The 20,017-nt window shown below is 57.7% G+C and overlaps 1 protein-coding gene across 3 annotated transcripts in view; it reads right to left on the reverse strand.

The window, feature by feature from the left end:
- KCNQ4 (potassium voltage-gated channel subfamily Q member 4) overlaps positions 1-20,017 on the reverse strand; it is a 95,741-nt gene that overhangs the window by 10,949 nt on the left and 64,775 nt on the right. For 2 of the 3 annotated variants that reach the window (XM_089773499.1, XM_075909066.2), the window contains exons 9-11: positions 14,958-15,113; positions 9,056-9,112; positions 767-984 (exon numbers count right to left, since the gene is read on the reverse strand). In XM_089773499.1, coding sequence (XP_089629625.1) covers positions 767-984; positions 9,056-9,112; positions 14,958-15,113 — 431 coding nt within the window. The remainder of the gene's footprint in view (positions 1-766; positions 985-9,055; positions 9,113-14,957; positions 15,114-20,017) is intronic. The other variant, XM_075909068.2, reaches the window with a different exon arrangement.

Consider the following 20,017-nt stretch of genomic DNA (forward strand, 5'->3'; position numbering starts at 1 on the left):
AAGAACGGCCAGACGGGGTCAGACCAAAGGTCCATCTAGCCCAGTGTCCATGTGATTCCTCTCCTGTCACCCATTCCCAGCCTCTAACAAACAGAGTTTAGGGATCCCTGCCCACCCTGGCTAATAGCCATCGATGGACGTAACCTCCGTGAATCCATCTCGCTCTTTTTTGAACCCTGTTAAAGTCCTGGTCTTCACCACATCCTCTGGCGAGGAGTTCCACAGGTTGACAGTGCGTTGCGTGAAGAAAAACTTCCTTTGGTTTGCTTTAAACCTGTTGCCTCCGTCTCATAAAGGGCTGGGAATGTGCTTCTTCCCTCCCAAACCAGGCCTGTTACATGGGGAGCAAATCTCCCTGGAGGTCCTAGAGCAATCCTCACCCCAGTCCTCTCTCCACACCTGCTCTGGGCTGGGTTTTTGGTCTCCTTCACTGGGCTCTCCACGGTGCTGTGGTACGTAATTAAAGGCTTCTCTCTTCCAAGGCTCCCCACCCTCCTCTTGGGCAGGCCCATCCCCAATTCTCAAAGTGGGGAAACTGAGGCACGGAGTGGCAGGGGACTTTCCTAAAGTTGCACAGCGGGTCAGTGCCTGAGAAGCCACAAAAGGGGCCAGCAACTTCCTGGCATCCTACTCCTCTGCTCCAGCTTCCCCACAACCCCGCAGGGCTCTCCCTGCACCGAGCAGGAGGGATCCGCTCGGCAGGGCAACTCGGATTCCACAGACGTGGGTGCGAACAGAACCGGGGGGGGGGGGGAATGGAACTCACCCTCCACTGGGGGCCGCGGCTTGAGCCGCAGCGACGCCCGGAACCGGGTGCGGTCGTTGAAACTCCAGCTCTTCTGCACCTTGGTGGGGCTGGAGGCCTCGTGGACGTTCTCGGTGCTGGGGGAGCGGCGCAAGGGCGGGGCCAGGTGCTGCTTTCCCCGGCTGCCTGGCCTCTGCGAGTTGTTGAGCCGGATGCGGTCCTTGATGCCCATTTTGTTGCTATGGGGCGGGGAGGGAGGGAGGAAGGACAGCAGGCATCAGGCTGGGAACATTGGGAGGCTGGGCGCCTGGAAGGGCAGGCGGATGGACCAGACCCAGAGCGCCTTGCTCCGGCGCTCTGCAGCCACGCCACGTGGCGCATTCTGTGACTGGCGTTGGGCGGGCGTGGGGGGGAAGTCAGCTGCGTGGGGCACACTTTGCAGCTAGGGTGCCAACTGCACCAGCCGCATCAATTAGCAGCTCCGGTGCCTACGCGGCCAGCTGCAAAGGGGGCAGGAGGTACAGGGCAGGGGGGCCCAGAGGAACAGGGAGGGGGCCCAAGAGAGCACCCCACTAAGCCATCAACATTTCGGCTGGGGCACCGGGAGGTGGCGCAGCTCCTGGGGGCTCCCCGCATGGCTGTGCGCGTGGCTTTCACGGGGGATAAGCACCGTGCTTCTGTGCTGCTCTGAAGGGCCTTTGGGAACGCCGATGATTTTAGGGGCCCATATCCCTGACAGGAGGGAATGACAGACCTTGGCTATCTAGCACGGGAAGGGCTCCTGGGCTGGGGTCTCTTAAACGGAGTGCTTGGGCGGCCAACCAGGACTGATTCAGGTGCCGCCCGGCTGCTTAGCAGCGCACCCACCGCCAGCAGCCTGTGGTTCCACTGGTGGTGCACAGCCACACTCACCTTGGTGCACAGGAGCATATTTATTCCGCACATGGATGGGAAAAAACGAGAGGGAACACTGCACGTGGGTAAGTCCCTCTAGACATTTGGCTGGCAGCTGAGAGAGCCAGTGGGGAGGGGACGGGGTGGCAGTGAGGGAGGGGGAGGGAGACACAGACAGAGCCCATGGCAGCTGGGAGAGGAACCGCCTGGGATGAGGCAAAGAGAGATGCAGACACAGCCGGGAGGGAGGAGACAGACAGGCACCTGCTGCTGGCTGGGCTTTCGCACCTGGCTTCGCTGAGACAACACGTCCAGCCCCGCGGGCCGGACCCACCATTCAGGGAAGACACGGGGGTCCTGGGTGCAAGGGGGTTTCGCATGTGAGTGACTGCAGCCTGGGGAAGCAATGGCGGGGGCTAACCCCAAGCGGTCAGCCCCCGGGGACCCAGCCCCGCCGGCGCCCTGATCAGCGTGTTCAGTGGGGTACGTCACTGTCTCCACAGCCTCACTCAGCCAGGCCCTCGCTGCCTACAGCATCCTGCTGATCATAGAATCGTAGGGCAGGAGGAGACCTCAGGAAGCCACCGAGTCCCACCCACTGTCCAAAGCGGGGCCGGTCCCAACTAAACCATCTCAGCCAGGGCTTGGTCAAGCCAGGACTTCAAAACCTCTAGGGATGGAGATTCCACCCCCTCCCTAGGGAACCCATCCCAGGGCTTCCCCACCCGCCTAGGGAAAGAGTTTTTCCTAATATCCAACCTAGATCTCCCCCACTGCAACTTGAGCCCATTGCTCCTTGTTCTGCCCTCTGTCCCCACTGAGAACAGCCTCTCTCCATCCTCCTTGGAACCCTCCTTCAGGGAGTTGAAGGCTGCTCTCAAATCCCCCCTCACTCTTCTCTCCTGCAGGCTGAACAAGCCCAAATCCCCCAGCCTCTTCTCGTAGGTCATGTGCTGTGTCATCACTTTCGCTGCCCTCTCCAATGCGTCCCCATCCTTTCTGTAGTGGGGGCCTCAGAACTGGATGCAATTCTCCAGATGTGGCCTCACCAGAGCCGAATACAGGGGAAGAATCACTTCTCTAGATCTGCTGGCAGTGCTCCTCTTAATGCACCCTAATATGCCATTCGCCTGCTTGGCTACAAGGGCGCCCTGTTGGCTCATATCCAGCTTCTCATCCACTGTAACCCCCAGGCCTTTTCTGCCGAACGGCTGCTTAGCCAGTTGGTCCCCAGCCTGTCTCAGTGTTTGGGATTCTTCCGCCCCCAGCGCAGGACTCTGCACTTGTCCTTGTTGAACCTCGTCTCCACTTCCCCACCTCTCCCCCAGGACGCTAAGGCAGGGGCTGGCACCCAGCAGACGATTCAATAACACACCAGCATTGTGCTGATGGCAAAACTCTGCCTACCCTGCAAAGGGGGAAGAAACCATCTAAGTCCTCCTTTAATCGGGCCAGGCCCTAATTTCACCCCCTTGGGACTATCTTCCACATTCTCAGCCCTGTGGCTGGTAGTTTTTTTTAACTCTGAGGCAGGTGTGCGTTAAAACCCAACCTCGTTTATGTAGGACCTACACCAACACAATGGTCTGTGCTCACCCCTTGCAGCTGGAGAGCCGCTGCTGCTAGCTCCCCAACACAATCCGGATAGCCGGGGAAAAATGAGGAAATGCAACAAAAGAGATTTGTGTTTGTTGCCATGGAGATGGACAAATTACTCAGGGCCAAAGTGTGTGTGTGTGGGGGGGGGGGATGAGACACAAATCAACAGGGAGACACATTCCAGAGAGGGTGTTGTCAGGCAGCGGAGGACCAAGACGAGGAATCTGATCCTCGTCTCTGCTATGGTGGATCAGCGGCTGGGGTCAGCCAACGTCTCCCACGCACACGAGAGAAGAACCACGTCCCAGCTCTTTCGGGGTTCACGATTCAGCCTCGTTTGCACTGGGGTAGCCTGAGGGGCCCCGTGGCAGGCTCTGCAGGCGCCTGTTGGTGCATCGTTCTGTGGCAGACCCCCCCACACACACACACTTTACGAAATGGACGTATGGACATGAATATACATAACTCAAAGGTGCTTTGAGCAAATTATTTCATGGAACCCCTTGATCTTCATGTCACGATCTGCTGGTTCTGTTGATCTTACTCTGTTGTATGGATCATGTGCGTGTAAAATCAGACACATGGGCTGTGTCTACATTGGCAAGATTTTGCACAAAAGCGGCTGCTTTTGTGCAAAACCATGCTGCCTGTCTACACTGGCGGGGAGTTCTTGTGCAAGAACACTGACGTTCTAATCACTGACGTGTGAAATCAGGGCTTCTTGCACAAGAACTACGATGCTCCCGCTCAGGAATAAGCCCTCTTGTGCAACTGTTCTTGTGCAAGAGGCCAGTGTAGACAGGCAACATGACTTCTTGCGCAAGAAAGCCCGATGGCTAAAATGACCATCAGAGCTTTCTTGTGCAAGAGAGCGTCTACACTGGCACGGATGCTTTTGCGCAAAAGTACATCTCTTGCGCAATGGCACATGCCAGTGTAGACGCTCTCTTGTGCGAATACTTTAACACAAAAACTCTTGCGTTAAAAGTATTTGTGCAAAATCTTGCCAATATCGACGTAGCCCTGGAGTGGAGAATATTTTGTGAGTTTCCAATGTGTGAATGGGAGACATGGAGGGTGTTACTCGCAACTTCTTGATGAGCCGCTGTTAAACAATCTGGGTATGTCTACACTACCCCCCTAGTTCGAACTAGGGGGGGTAATGTAGTCATACAGAGTTGCAAATGAAGCCCGGGATTTGAATTTCCCGGGCTTCATTTGCATGAAGCCAGCCGGCGCCATTTTTAAATGCCGGCTAGTTCGGACTGCGTGCCGCGCGGCTACATGCGGCACGGACTAGCTAGTTCGGACTAGGCTTCCATGAGGTGTACAGCTAGTTCGGATAGGACTACATTACCCCCCCTAATTCGAACTAGGGGGGTAGTGTAGACATACCCTCTTTTGTCCTTAAGTCCTAGCAGTGGTTGGCAGGGAGTGGCCTCAATTCCTTAACAAAAAGATCCAGAAAGCAGAGGGCTGGGTCTTTTGGCTGGGCTGCACCGGAAGGAAGGCGTCTGAGACCCCTGGCTTGGAGGGGCAGCTGGAAAAGAGGTTTTAGGGGGAGTTTGACGAGTTTGTGCTGAGGTTTCAGTGTAGAATGAGCCAAGCGCTTTTGTTTCTTTTGATCTGTGACCTGCTTTGCTCGGCCTGTTCTCACTGATTACCACTTACATCCTACGGCTTCCACTTCATAAAATCATTTTTACTTCCCATCAAACCCAGTGTGAACAATTATTACCTGGGAGGGCATCCAGGGTGGGGCTTCTCGGTGGGGGCAGGGACCTCAGCTCGGGGCCTTGGCTGGGGGACCCAGCAGGACCGGGCGGTGAGGAGCCCCAGAGAGCGGGAGCGCGAGTGGTAGTGGCCATGTCAGCACCCCTGGAGGCACCCCCGAGGGGTCGTCTGTGACCGCCTCCCGTCACGCGTTCCCTTTGTGATTCGTTAGCCTAACGATGTCTGGACTGGCCACTAGTCTGGGTGGGTTTCCAGCCCGCAGGGGCATCCAGTGAGGCCAGGAATGGGGCAGTAAAGACCGCAGGGGCGGGGAAGCCAACCAGGCCTCCGTTCAGCAAGGGACTTAAGGACGGGCTGAATCGGAACCCGGGGCTGGCGCGAGAGGACAGCCGACAGTGCGGAGCCCACGTGGGGGACGTGGGCTGAATGGCAGAAAGGCTCGCGGCGTGGGCTTGTAAGATAAAACCGTCCTCATCACTGGGGAGGGGGAAGAACTCGGAGGGTGGGAATCCCCCCCTCACCCACCCTGCCAGCTGGCCTCCAAGCCCCGGACACAACCGGGGACTTACTGCCCAGGCTGAGAGCCACGGGAAGGCTGCCACACGGGCTGTGGTATGGGACAGGCCTGCCAGGCAGCTGGAAACAGGGTGAGGAGGTGTTTGGATGTACCGCTTGGGGGGAGCCGGCCTGGCACAGCCACGGAGGGTGCCAACAAAACCCATCTCCCGGTGAGCAACCCGATGTTCCGGCTCCCCGGCGTGCCGAACATCTGCCTCGGCCCCGGATCCCAAGCCCATCCGGACCTCAGTGGGGTTGGGAGGACACCTCATGCAGAGCTTCCACCGAAGCTTGCATCCCTCTCCCACCCGGCGGCCAAGGAAGCTGAGGGGGGTGCCCGCCGGATCCCCGCCCCTGCCGGCATCCTCTGCAGCTCCTGGAAGTCCGGCAGGCTCCGGGGTCCAGCACCTAGAGCCTTTCAGAACTTGGAGAGGCTCCGGCACAGCTCCGAGGTTGGGGGCGGAGCAAGAGAGCTGGAGACACGACGTTCTAGAAGGTCTCACCGGGCCGGAGCCCTCCCGGCTCTAGAACGTCTTTTCCCCCGCCCGCCCAAACCTGTCCAGGTTCCGCCATCGCGCCGCAGGCCGGTCCCCCGCATGCCAGCAAGCACGACTGCCACATACCATGCAAACATGGAGCAGAGCCCTACAGCCCATGATCACTACAGAACAGGAGGGGCGGGGCCCGGCGGTTTGTCATCAGCGATCGGTTCGGTCTCTCAATCGGCCCTTTCGCTGTGGAGAGAATAACACGACCATTTCCGCCTCGGTCTCTTTCGAACGGGCTTGAACCAGGGATGGGGAGGGAGGGGGGGAACCCCTCGGACATCCCTGAACCCCAGAACACTTGGGAGCTTGGCCCGCTGCAAGCCACTCGAAAAAACATGTTCAGGGTTTCATCCAGATTGAGGTGGGGGTGATGGGGCCTGATCTTTCTTGGGGAAAACAGCCCCCCCCCCGCAAAAACAAAAACGTTTGCAACATTCACAGCCCCTGTGCCCTCCCCTAGTGCTGTTCCTCTGGGGATCTCAAAGCACTCTGCTGAGAATTTAACCTCATCCCTCCCCTGGGAGGGAGGGAGAATTTATTACAGATGGAGAAACTGAGGCACGGAGCCATGAAACAGCCCTGGTCACAGTTGCAGAACAAACCAGGGCTGGGAATAGAACCCAGGTGGCCTGACCTGCTCTTCACTCCGCTGTCTGCTGGTCAGTTCTGCTCCGCACCCCGAGATCGGCTTGATCCCCAGACAGGAACCTGGATCAAACAGGGGGCGGAGCAGAACTGACCGGGCGGAGCAGAACTCTCTCATCCGTGTGTGGCAGGCGATGCGCTAATCTTCCAGATGGCATCTCCCGCCCCCTCACTCAAGGTGTGGGATTCCCCTTGGCGAGGGCATGAGGCCAGGCAACCCAGGGAGCGGAGCCCCTCTCCAGAGCCAGGAGAACTCACTGCACATACAGGGAGAAGCCAGCTCAGGGGACAACCCTGTATACTTGGACTACACCAGATAAGAACGGCCACACTGGGTCAGACCAAAGGTCCATCCAGCCCAGTATCCTGTCTGCCGACAGCGGCCAATTCCAACTGCCCCAGAGGGAGAGAGCAGAACAGGTAATGATCAAGCCATCTCTCTCCTGCCATCCATCGCCACCCTCTGACACACAGAGGCTGGGGCCACCATTCGTTACCCATCCTGGGTAATAGCCATTGATGGACTTAATGAATGTATCTAGTTCTCTTTTAAACCCTGTGATAGTCCTAACCTTCCCACCCTCCTCAGGCAAGGAGTTCCACAAGTTGACTGTGCGCTGTGTGACGAAGAACGTCCTTGTATTTGTTTAAAACCTGCTGCCCATTCATTTCATTTGGTGGCTCCTAGTTCTACTAATTATTATATCAGACTAGACTCTGACCCAACTGGAGAAGCCGCCTCTCCAGGGGTGAAAGGAACTTCACATTTTCACTTGCACCCTAGGGCCCTGCCGGCTCCCTTGCTCCCTTGCTGGCTTTTGCGCCGCTCAGCCAGCTCTTGCCGGAGCCGAGCACCACGGCATGCCTGCTTCCTTCCCCCTCTGCGCCCCTCTTTACGGATTGCTGGGCAGGTTGGTTTGCTGCACAGAGAAGTTCTGGTGGTTCCTCCTTCCCCTACAAACTGCATGTAGCTCCCTTTGCTGGAGCTGTATCCACCAAACCTCTGTTCTTCCAACAAACGCGGGAAGGGGGCCGATTCTTGGCCTAGCACCGGCTGGGGGGCTTTGCTCAGACCGCCATGGGACATGACAGCCACACTCTTTGGGCCACAGACTGGGAATTGGCTCCTAACGCTGGGGGGAAAGATAGACACTGCGGAGCCTAAAACCTCACCAGCACGGCTGGCCCCATGCAGCGGAACTCCAGAGATTTGGAAATGGGGTTTCATCTCAAAGCAGGACGAGGCGCTGGGCTCTCGGAATGTTTCCGAGAAAACGTTCCAAAAAAGTTTTGTCCCCCCGCCCCACCCCCGGGACAATGTTTTGTTGCCACTTCCTTGTGTTGCCTTTTATGTCCCGTCATCAGGTATGACCACAAAACGGCGTCGATGGAAACGAAAGGGCTGGAGAGCTGCTGAAAGGTCACCCCGTCAATAGCGCTCTCGCAAAGCGGTTTGGCACCGCTGACCTGGCGTTTTCCGATGGAAACCGATTCCATTGGACGATTTCCCACGGGCGGAGCGTCTCAGCAACTGTTTTCTCATCTGCGAGGGGGCGTTATGTGAGGCGGGAGGCAGAAGTAGAATTCAAGGGGCTGTAGGAGAGGGGCAGACTGCAGACAGCGGGGGAGGAAAGGCGACGGGTTTTTGTCCCCCTCCCCGCACCAAGCAGTTGAACGAAGCGATCTACAAGAGCTCAGAGTCATTCCAGAAATGGTTTGTATTCAAGCACCCCCAGCACCACCGCGGGGTAAATTTCCCGTGCAGCGTTTCATGGGGCGATGGGCAAAGATGGAGAACCAACACAGAGCAGGGCTCGGGATTTGCAGAACTTCCTCCGGCAGGTTTTGCTCTTTTGCAGAACAAAACCCCCAAGTGGTTGGGCTGCCGGTCCAGGTTTTATCCACGCGCCCAAGCGTTATCACAGGGGTCGGATACACACCTGTGCAGCGCTTCTTGGCTCATCCACTATCATGATGCCGGCGAGCGCCATCCTCATTTCACAGATGGGGAAACTGAGGCATGGGGAGGCAGGGTCACAGCAGAGCCGGCCCTGCACTCTGATCACTAGACTACCAGCCTCATGATTAACGCTGCATGTTTTGGTCCATCTCTACCCATCCGCCGAATTCCCCCATCGCTCTGCACCGGAGGATGCACCGGTCTCTATGCAGGAGAGCAGGCATGTCTCCATTATTGCAAGGCAGGGACGGTCCTCATGCACACGCCCAGCTATCCGCTGCATTCCACCCGGGCTCTGCCCCCAAAGCAAAAAGTGCCCGCAAGACCTGGCCCCCCGACGAGTCGTGGGAAGCATATCCAAGCACGCGATACCTCTGTTTCCAGCTGGCAGGAATCCGAAAGAAATTCCGCTTACTGCTAAAGAGCTGGCTGGAGAGTTGGGAATAAAAGATACAGAAGAAAAGAAAGAGAAAGTGAATGAGACAAAAGTGGCGTGGGAGGAGGGGCGTGGCCGCAGAGCCCGGCTCTGCTGTGGCGTGGCGCACGGGCATGGGTATCGCCTCCTGTTGGTTGGGAAAAGGAAAGCAGCGTCCAGCGAGAAACAGCCCCTGGTGGTAGAGCCACCACTGCATGGTCTAGCCGGAAGACTGCAAAAGGCAAGGCTAGAACCTGTGCGTCCCGTTCCGTGAGGGCTCGCGTGGATAAGAAGAGCGTTACAAGCGTGCTCTGCCCAGGAGAGAGGGCTGTGTGTGTGGAAGGAGAGCGTTAGCGGAGACGTGGCACTCCTGACTACCTGGTAGAGTTTGCTCGTCCAAAGCCCAGGCAGACAGATTCTCCCATGCAGCTCTTTCCACGGAATGTGTCCACGTGGTGGCAGCGGTGGGCTGCAAGCCCAAGAGCGGGTGCCAGCTGTGGAATGCCACTTCTCACCCTGTGCGAGGCCACGTGGAGACCTCTGGCAAACCACCCAACCTGCAAACGCCATGACCCCGAGGTGTTTGGGGCAGGCGTTGCCCCCACTGGTGACTGCTCCAAGGAGAGGTAACAGGCTTTCCCTCCTATCTTACCCTGAAGGAGGCATCCTGGCTGTTACCTAGATTTTATTTCAAGCCAAGATTTTACTCATCGAGTCGAGTGAGAAGGGTGCACCGGGAAGGCTCTTGAGTACGATTTGGAAGCAGCTAAACTGCACCTGCTGCATGAGAGAGGCAAGGAACACAAAGCACTGTCATTTGTGTAGGTCCTACATAAACAACCACCTTTCTCTCTCAGGAAGGGAGGGGTCAAATGTCTTCGTGCCAGAGCTCTCTGCAAAAACAGGTCATTAGATGGATATTAAATACAAATGTTTTGAATTTGAGCCCCCCCTCCCACTTACTACCTCCTGGCTACTCTTGCAGTCTGAAGACAGACCCAATTTCTGATCACAAGCCACTTGGCAGCACTGTGCTCCACGCCACGCGGGTTATTTCCCACCTGTCCCCTGACGTGGGTTCCCGGGCCCCGAATGCATTTCCTGGAGCAGCGGCCGAAGGCGGGAAAACCTCCCGGGGGCACCTACCGTCTGAGGACGCTTTGGGTGGGGAAAAGCCAATACAGGCACTGTGGCTTTGAGGGGAAGGTTACCTGAGACGTAAACACTTGTGGGGTGGCGCGTCCTCCTCTTTCCAGCTTCCGGGAATGAATGGGGATGCAAGAGACATGGCAGGGAGGTGGGGAGTAGAGGGGGGGGGGAAGAGAAAAAGAAGATGGTAATGCATGAGAGGTGATGTTAGCACAGAGTGATCACGGGTCCAGATGGGGGCTACCCAAACCCTTCCAACAGCCTCTCGCTTTAAGGCCCAGTCCCACTGGGGGCTGAGATTCTAGTGCCGGCAGACTTCCAGATCCCTGTGGCATGGCCTGGGCCCCACAACTGGGGCAGGCCCTGCAGCACTGGTGTGAGGCGATGGAGCAGGGTTATTCTCCTCTCAGCACCCGTGGGATGAGCAGCAATTGACCCTCCTGTGCGGGAATTGGAAGCTAATTGTGGACCCCCGAGTGCCCCTCTTGGGGCTTTTAATTCTGCAGCCTCCTCATGGGAGCACAGTGCGCACATCTGGCGCATGGCCTCCCGGAAGCAGGCCTGGGGTGGTGTTGAAAGGCATCTTCTCTGGGCGACAGCCAGGACCAGGAGAGCGACTTCTGCCCTTGCCCCAGGGCGCAGGGAGCCGGCTCCATGGGAACAGGAACGGACGCGCAGCATCTCCAGAGACGTGCAAGGGGAGCTCTGACCAAACCGAGTTCACGTTCGCTGCGTGTTCCAACCCCTTTGCACCCCAAGATCGCAACACGCATCACAGATACTGTGGGCAACGTCATTCCCTCCGTTTTCCAGATGGGGAAACTGAGGCTGGTTCTTAGTTCCAACCCCTGCCGTGGGCTCTAACCACACCCAGCTGCCTCCCAGCCGCCTTCCCTGGAGGAAAAAGCCAGTTCTTTGCAGTCGGCTCCGAATCACAGGCTGCTACTCCAGGCTGAACCACCAGGGGGCGAGTGAGTTCTTTTCGCGCTCTTCCAACCACCGCAAAGCCCCGGGGTCATCACGTCACTCTGGGTATGTCTACACTAGCCTCCTAGTTCGAACTATGGGGCTAGTGTAGACATACCCTCTGAGGGCCCGATTCGGCATTTGCCGCGCGCTCGCGTCAGGAATGCAGGATCGGGCCCATCCGTCCAGGCTATTTCTCTCCTTGGGGGGCTTTTTATGAGAAAGATCCTTTAGCGTTTTCCCCAGTTCGGAGCGGGAGGGCAGGTTATCAGGCGGAGCCCGGCTAGGCACGGCTCCCCAGCCCTCTGCCGACGCGGTGCCTGGGGAGTAGCAGAAGGCGAATCAGAGCCTGGGGATTATGGCTCACAGGAGAAACCAGATTGGAGAGAATGGAGCCCATATTCCCCGGGCATGGAAGGCAGGAGGGGAGGAACGGAGGCGAAACGGTCCCTTGCCCCCGCTAGCCCTAAGGAAAACCAAAGCAGTCCGGAGCTGGCGTCTCTGTTGAACTGGTTCACCGCCGCTCCTCCGAGACCCATGAGTCCCTCTGGGACGTTGTAGGGCAGGGCAGGAGGGGCACTTTCCCCCATCCAGCACACACGTCCGCCAACGGGCCGCACCCAAGAACGGGCTGGGATTTCCCAAGTGGCTTGACGCATCCCTGGAGTCAACAGAATCGTAGCCTGGCTGCTGAGCAGCCAAATAATGCTCCGCTCTGCTCCTGGTGCGTTCTCTCCCACCGGCCACGTTGATTCTCCCCTCGCCCGGGAGAATGGTCCCCTAGAATGGCCATATCAGGGGGGTTTCTTCCAGCTTCTTTACCGGCAGCGTGGAAGGAAAGTCTGCTGGACAATGTTCCACCCACAGGTCTGTTCATTCGGTCTCATCCCAGCCCGGGACTCTTCAGCGCTGGTATTTACTAGTGACGACCGGGGACGTGTCAGTGGCTCGTCTGGGAGCCTGGGGGCCACCTAGCCAGGCCCCCCCACAAATGCACAGGTCTCCGAGGTTAGCTGGATTCCACTTCATGCCTCTCGCAGTGTGAGGAGCCTTCCCCGCTCTCCGGATCCCCCATCGCGCTCCCGGTGGGCACACCCCTGCTGTGCACCCCGACACTCTGGCTTTAGGCTCATCCCACAGCCCCGCGCCTAACCACCGCGTGTTCTAGAGACAAGCGCCTGCCTCGTGCAGCCAAAGGAAAAAGGCCTGGAGAAGCCCCTTCCCCTGACGGTCAGCTGGAGTGGGGGAAGAGAGCTAGGAGAGGCCCTCCCGGCCTGTCCTCCAGCTGGTGTCTCTGGAGGAGCAACGTGGGCTAAGCTGCGTGGCTGCACGGCCCTGCAGCTGCTTAATGAGCCCAGCCTAGGGGCTCGGGGCTGCCTGGCTGAGGGAGGGGCCCTTCTCCATCAGTGACAGCAGCAGCCAGCTGGGACACGGCCCCTCCCTACCAGCTGGGAGAGACTCGCTGCTCTGCCCTCAGCAGGGAGCTGCTGCCATTGCTGAGGGAGACGTGACTTCCCCGCCCCCCCCCCCAGCCAGGCAGGTCCGTGTGCGGCAGCCGTGAGCCCTTGGGCGGGGCTCGTTAAGCAGCTGTGGGCCCGTGCGGCTGCGCAGCTGAGTGGGAGCCTTGCTAAGGAGGCCCCCTTCTCCTCGGTCGCCCGGAGCCGCTGGCCATCACAGCTAGCTGCCTCTTACCCGGCCGCGCCGGCTTTAGCACCCTCCTGCTGCTTCTGGCCCTCCACCGAGGGGCTGTGGCGACATCGCAAACTATGCGTAGCCCTAATAATCCCGTATCGCTTTTCACCGGGGGCTCTCAGAATCTTGCACTGTGTTTTATCCACGCTGCACCGCTGGGGGAGAGTCCGTCCTCCATTTTGCAGATGGGAAACTGAGGCACGGAGTAGCGACGTGGCTTGCCCAAGATCACACAGCAAGCCTGAGCCAGAGCAGGGACTTGACCCAGGTCTGCCAAGCCCTTCTCTAACCGCTGCACTCTACTGAGAGTTTCGGACGCACGGTTCCACTTTGCAGCAGGCCTGCCCGTGGTACCCGTCACTAGAAGCCTCTCTGAGGAGAGGCTAAAGAGATGTTTGAAAAGGAAACAAGCAAGAGGAGATGCGTGAGGGGTAAAGAGAGTTCAGGACAGTATAGTGCAGAAGACAGTCGAAATTAGCCTCTCCCATAATGCCTGGGCAGAGCAGCGCTCAGCGACACGAGGAGGCCTGGGGAACTCACTGCCACAAGACGCCTTTGAGACACATTCCGCCGGAAAATTCAAACTAGAATCGGGAATGTCAACGCATCAGATCGCTGGCGAGGAGTCAAGTAGGAGAGAGCCCTTCCTTTCTCTGACTTCAGGGCTTTGCCAGCTCAGCGGGCAGCTCGGGAGAAATTTCCCAGCCAGATAATATTGCATGATTAGGGGCGCGCTGCAGAATTAGATGCACATGGAGCCTTTTGCTTTTTCATCTGCAGCACCAGGCGCTGGCCACGGGCAAGGGAGCGGCCGGCCCGTCAGTCTGGTGCGCTGTGTTGGCACCTACGCCCCAGCTGACTCCAGGAATCGGACCGTGCGTATTGCACATTTCATTTCTACGCATGCTCAGGTCACTCATTGAAAACTTCCCGCGCGCTGAGACCGCTCCTTAGCGAGGTGCACGTGGCAGGCGTGACCCGGATGATCCGGCGCTTCGCGGGCTGCCCACATGGCGTGAGGCTGCTGCTTGAACAGGCGAGCCCACGCTAGTGCGCCCTGCGCCGGCAAGCGTACAGACAGCAGGGTCAGTGCAGGAACGCAGCTCGAGCCCCCGGGCTCCGTGGCGGGTTTCGGTGGGTCTACCCGAGCGGCAATCACAGCAGTGTAGACGTATCCTAGGCGCAGCGGAGGACAGGTTCAACCTTTCTAAACCAGGACTCTCTAAACCAGGAGCCCGGGACGTAGCCGTGGGGCTGCCCGGTGGGGCTGGGAAGCCCCGTGGCAGTGGCAGATATAGGGCAGGGCGAGCAGGGCGACCGCCCCGGGCCCCGCACTTCACGAAGCCTCGCGCATGTGCCGTGTCAAAAGGGGGGGCCCCGTGAAATTGCGCTGCCCTGGGCCCCACAAAATCCTCATCCACCCCTGCCCGGTGGGGTCAAAGCAGCAGGGCTAGTGGTAGGGAAGGAAGCCAGCCGGGAGACCAGTGGCTGGGCCAGGTGGCAGGGGGGCCAGAAATGGCCCCAGGTCTGGCAAAATCCCTCATCCAGGACCAGTCAGGTCCTGAGGGCACCAGACCAGGGAGGTTCAACCTGTAGAGGGAATGCTACTTGGATTGGGTGATTCAAATCCTGCTACCTGGGGCATTCGATTGGGATTCCAGATTCCCCCGTGGGTGCTGGAGAGACCCTAGAAACACAGAACACAGCCAGGTGGGTTAGGGGTTAGTTATCCGTGCACGAGCACGTGCAAACACTCGTGCATGAGTCGTCCGCGGGGATGGAACCTGCACCTTTGGATCTGAAACGCACAAGTCTCTACGGCCGGCACTAAATGACTAGAGCCATCAGCTAGGAGTCAACAGGAGGCAGACACCTCTACACACGGTCCAGCTATGAGGGGAAGGCCAGGAGCCAGCAGGGCGTGCACCAACACCAACACGGACAGAAGCCGAACATACTCAGGAGACAGCCGAGCAGCGCTGGCGGCACGCACACGCACAAGGCAGGAGGGACAAAGGACACACCAAGGAGCAGTAACTGGGGACTCCCTACCTTTCCCCGGAGCAAAACGCCGGGGCGACGGTTTTCGGGCCAGAGGTGAAGGACTGATATGGTGGCGGGGCTCCGTCGGGCAATCGTTTCACCTCTGAGTTCCTAACTCCTCCGTTGCGGACGCGATGCAAATGCTCAAACATAAGGACCAGCTCTCTGGGGGTGGGTTCAAATAAAAACAGGGAGAAATTAAACCTTCCCAGGCCAAAAGAAAGCAAAGCCACGTACATGAACAAAGCAGGGACCCACGCAGGCGTACATCAAAAAATGCCCAGATTTTAAAGACAGATTCTGAGCAGCTTCCATCAGGCGACCCTGGGCCAGCTCGTGATGCTCAGGGAAGGATCTCAGCTTTCATGGTTTTAAAATAATGAAGCCGGTAGCCTCATGGTTGTGTAGGTATCCTTCAAAGTGCGACAGGAAAGAACGCCTCTGCCTGAATCTACAGACAGCCTGAAACAATCACTTGGAGAGAGCGTCCCATTGAGCCCAATGCAGTGTTTACTCTGAAGCCTAGTGATGGCCGTTTGAATGTCAAGTCTGTTAAGTGTCTCGCAAGAAAGAAGAGGAATGAAGATTTTCACAATCTACAGTGGGGTAGGGGACCTTTTTTGGGTCAGGGGCCACTGACCCACAGACAAATCAGTCAGGGGCCACACACAAAAAACCCCCTCACTGACATTCTCTTTGCATACCAGAACCTAGGGGGGGCCAGGCTAATAGATTTTGTGTGCTCCAGCCTCGTGGTGGGACAGCGGGGGGTGGGAGGCTGGAGTGCCAACGCAGGCTCCCCAATGCATGGGGGGCCTTGAGCCTCGGGGGCTGGATCCAGGCAAGCTGGGGGCTGCATTCGGCCCCTGGGCCAGAGGTTCCCCTCCCCCGATCTACAGTGAGGGGTGTCCCACGTTGGTGTCATGAGCGGGCAGAGCTTGGGAAAGTGCCACCGTGTTTTCAGGCTGCTCTATCACTGGGATTGCTTACAGAAAGCAGTAGGACGGGGCCGAACCCGGTGGTGGAGTCAGCAGATGCCGCTCCTATTGATGTCAGCGGGAAGGCTGAATCCACTGACAAGACTGAATTTGGGCTTGTACAGGGTTCCCTGTAATCTGAGCACTGGGGCGGCTGCCTAAGAGAGATTCAAGTGCCCCCAGCTGATTGGCAGAGTGCCCACAGCAGCCGGCATGTGTGTCTATTGGTGGTGCACATCTGCACGTGTGTTGGTGCACATCACAACATTTATTCCGCACATGGGTGGCAAAAATGAGAGGGAACATTGGTCCTGCATATTGCTTTCACCTCCTTGCTTGCAAAGGCCACCAGCCTCCACCACGGAGACAGTGGGGAGAAGCAAATCTCTGAACAGCGATACAAGCGAGACCCTGGCATGTGGTTCACATGGCGCCTCTGAGAAGACCCTTTGCACGTAGATGTGCATGGTGCAATGAAACCACCCGGGTCAGGTGCACCTCTGAGAAGACCCTTCGCACGTAGATGTGCATGGTGCAATGAAACCAACCGGGCCAGCTGCACCTCTGAGAAGACCCTTCGCACGTAGATGTGAATGGTGCAATGAAACCAACCGGGCCAGGTGCACCTCTGAGAAGACCCTTCGCACGTAGATGTGCATGGTGCAATGAAACCAACCGGGCCAGGTGCACCTCTGAGAAGACCCTTCGCACGTAGATGTGAATGGTGCAATGAAACCAGCCGGGCCAGGTGCACCTCTGAGAAGACCCTTCGCACGTAGATGTGCATGGTGCAATGAAACCACTCGGGCCAGGTGCACCTCTGAGAAGACCCTTCGCACGTAGATGTGCATGGTGCAATGAAACCAACCGGGCCAGGTGCACCTCTGAGAAGACCCTTCGCACGTAGATGTGCATGGTGCAATGAAACCAGCCTGGCAAGGTGCATCTCTGAGACGACCCTTCGCACGTAGATGTGCATGGTGCAATGAAACCAGCCTGGCAAGGTGCACCTCTGAGACGACCCTTCGCACGTAGATGTGCATGGTGCAATGAAACCACTCGGGCCAGGTGCACCTCTGAGAAGACCCTTCGCACGTAGATGTGCATGGTGCAATGAAACCAACCGGGCCAGGTGCACCTCTGAGACGACCCTTCGCACGTAGATGTGCATGGTGCAATGAAACCAGCCGGGCCAGGTGCACCTCTGAGAAGACCCTTCGCACGTAGATGTGCATGGTGCAATGAAACCAACCGGGCCAGGTGCACCTCTGAGAAGACCCTTCGCACGTAGATGTGCATGGTGCAATGAAACCACTCGGGCCAGGTGCACCTCTGAGAAGACCCTTCACACGTAGATGTGCATGGTGCAATGAAACCAGCCTGGCAAGGTGCACCTCTGAGACGACCCTTCGCACGTAGATGTGCATGGTGCAATGAAACCAACCGGGCCAGCTGCACCTCTGAGAAGACCCTTCGCACGTAGATGTGAATGGTGCAATGAAACCAACCGGGCCAGGTGCACCTCTGAGAAGACCCTTCGCACGTAGATGTGCATGGTGCAATGAAACCAACCGGGCCAGGTGCACCTCTGAGAAGACCCTTCGCACGTAGATGTGAATGGTGCAATGAAACCAGCCGGGCCAGGTGCACCTCTGAGAAGACCCTTCGCACGTAGATGTGCATGGTGCAATGAAACCACTCGGGCCAGGTGCACCTCTGAGAAGACCCTTCGCACGTAGATGTGCATGGTGCAATGAAACCAACCGGGCCAGGTGCACCTCTGAGAAGACCCTTCGCACGTAGATGTGCATGGTGCAATGAAACCAGCCTGGCAAGGTGCATCTCTGAGACGACCCTTCGCACGTAGATGTGCATGGTGCAATGAAACCAGCCTGGCAAGGTGCACCTCTGAGACGACCCTTCGCACGTAGATGTGCATGGTGCAATGAAACCACTCGGGCCAGGTGCACCTCTGAGAAGACCCTTCGCACGTAGATGTGCATGGTGCAATGAAACCAACCGGGCCAGGTGCACCTCTGAGACGACCCTTCGCACGTAGATGTGCATGGTGCAATGAAACCAGCCGGGCCAGGTGCACCTCTGAGAAGACCCTTCGCACGTAGATGTGCATGGTGCAATGAAACCAACCGGGCCAGGTGCACCTCTGAGAAGACCCTTCGCACGTAGATGTGCATGGTGCAATGAAACCACTCGGGCCAGGTGCACCTCTGAGAAGACCCTTCACACGTAGATGTGCATGGTGCAATGAAACCAGCCTGGCAAGGTGCACCTCTGAGACGACCCTTCGCACGTAGATGTGCATGGTGCAATGAAACCAGCCGGGCCAGGTGCACCTCTAAGAAGACCCTTCGCACGTAGATGTGCATGGTGCAATGAAACCAGCCGGGCCAGGTGCACCTCTGAGAAGACCCTTCGCACGTAGATGTGAATGGTGCAATGAAACCAACCGGGCCAGGTGCACCTCTGAGAAGACCCTTCGCACGTAGATGTGCATGGTGCAATGAAACCAACCGGGCCAGGTGCACCTCTGAGAAGACCCTTCGCACGTAGATGTGAATGGTGCAATGAAACCAGCCGGGCCAGGTGCACCTCTGAGAAGACCCTTCGCACGTAGATGTGCATGGTGCAATGAAACCACTCGGGCCAGGTGCACCTCTGAGAAGACCCTTCGCACGTAGATGTGCATGGTGCAATGAAACCAACCGGGCCAGGTGCACCTCTGAGAAGACCCTTCGCACGTAGATGTGCATGGTGCAATGAAACCAGCCTGGCAAGGTGCACCTCTGAGACGACCCTTCGCACGTAGATGTGCATGGTGCAATGAAACCAGCCTGGCAAGGTGCACCTCTGAGACGACCCTTCGCACGTAGATGTGCATGGTGCAATGAAACCACTCGGGCCAGGTGCACCTCTGAGAAGACCCTTCGCACGTAGATGTGCATGGTGCAATGAAACCAACCGGGCCAGGTGCACCTCTGAGACGACCCTTCGCACGTAGATGTGCATGGTGCAATGAAACCAGCCGGGCCAGGTGCACCTCTGAGAAGACCCTTCGCACGTAGATGTGCATGGTGCAATGAAACCAACCGGGCCAGGTGCACCTCTGAGAAGACCCTTCGCACGTAGATGTGCATGGTGCAATGAAACCACTCGGGCCAGGTGCACCTCTGAGAAGACCCTTCACACGTAGATGTGCATGGTGCAATGAAACCAGCCTGGCAAGGTGCACCTCTGAGACGACCCTTCGCACGTAGATGTGCATGGTGCAATGAAACCAGCCGGGCCAGGTGCACATCTAAGAAGACCCTTCGCACGTAGATGTGCATGGTGCAATGAAACCAGCCGGGCCAGGTGCACCTCTGAGAAGACCCTTCGCACGTAGATGTGAATGGTGCAATGAAACCAGCCGGGCCAGGTGCACCTCTGAGAAGACCCTTCGCACGTAGATGTGCATGGTGCAATGAAACCAGCCTGGCCAGGTGCACCTCTGAGACGACCCTTCGCACGTAGATGTGCATGGTGCAATGAAACCACTCGGGCCAGGTGCACCTCTGAGAAGACCCTTCGCACGTAGATGTGCATGGTGCAATGAAACCAGCCGGGCCAGGTGCACCTCTGAGAAGACCCTTCGCACGTAGATGTGCATGGTGCAATGAAACCAGCCTGGCAAGGTGCACCTCTGAGACGACCCTTCGCACGTAGATGTGCATGGTGCAATGAAACCAGCCGGGCCAGGTGCACCTCTGAGAAGACCCTTCGCACGTAGATGTGCATGGTGCAATGAAACCAGCCGGGCCAGGTGCACCTCTGAGAAGACCCTTCGCACGTAGATGTGCATGGTGCAATGAAACCACTCGGGCCAGGTGCACCTCTGAGAAGACCCTTCGCACGTAGATGTGCATGGTGCAATGAAACCAGCCGGGCCAGGTGCACCTCTGAGAAGACCCTTCGCACGTAGATGTGCATGGTGCAATGAAACCAGCCGGGCCAGGTGCACCTCTGAGAAGACCCTTCGCACGTAGATGTGCATGGTGCAATGAAACCACTCGGGCCAGGTGCACCTCTGAGAAG

The sequence above is a fragment of the Pelodiscus sinensis genome, chromosome 26 (genome assembly GCF_052426305.1).
Source record: "Pelodiscus sinensis isolate ZL-2025 chromosome 26, ASM5242630v1, whole genome shotgun sequence".
NCBI lineage: Eukaryota > Metazoa > Chordata > Testudines > Trionychidae > Pelodiscus > Pelodiscus sinensis.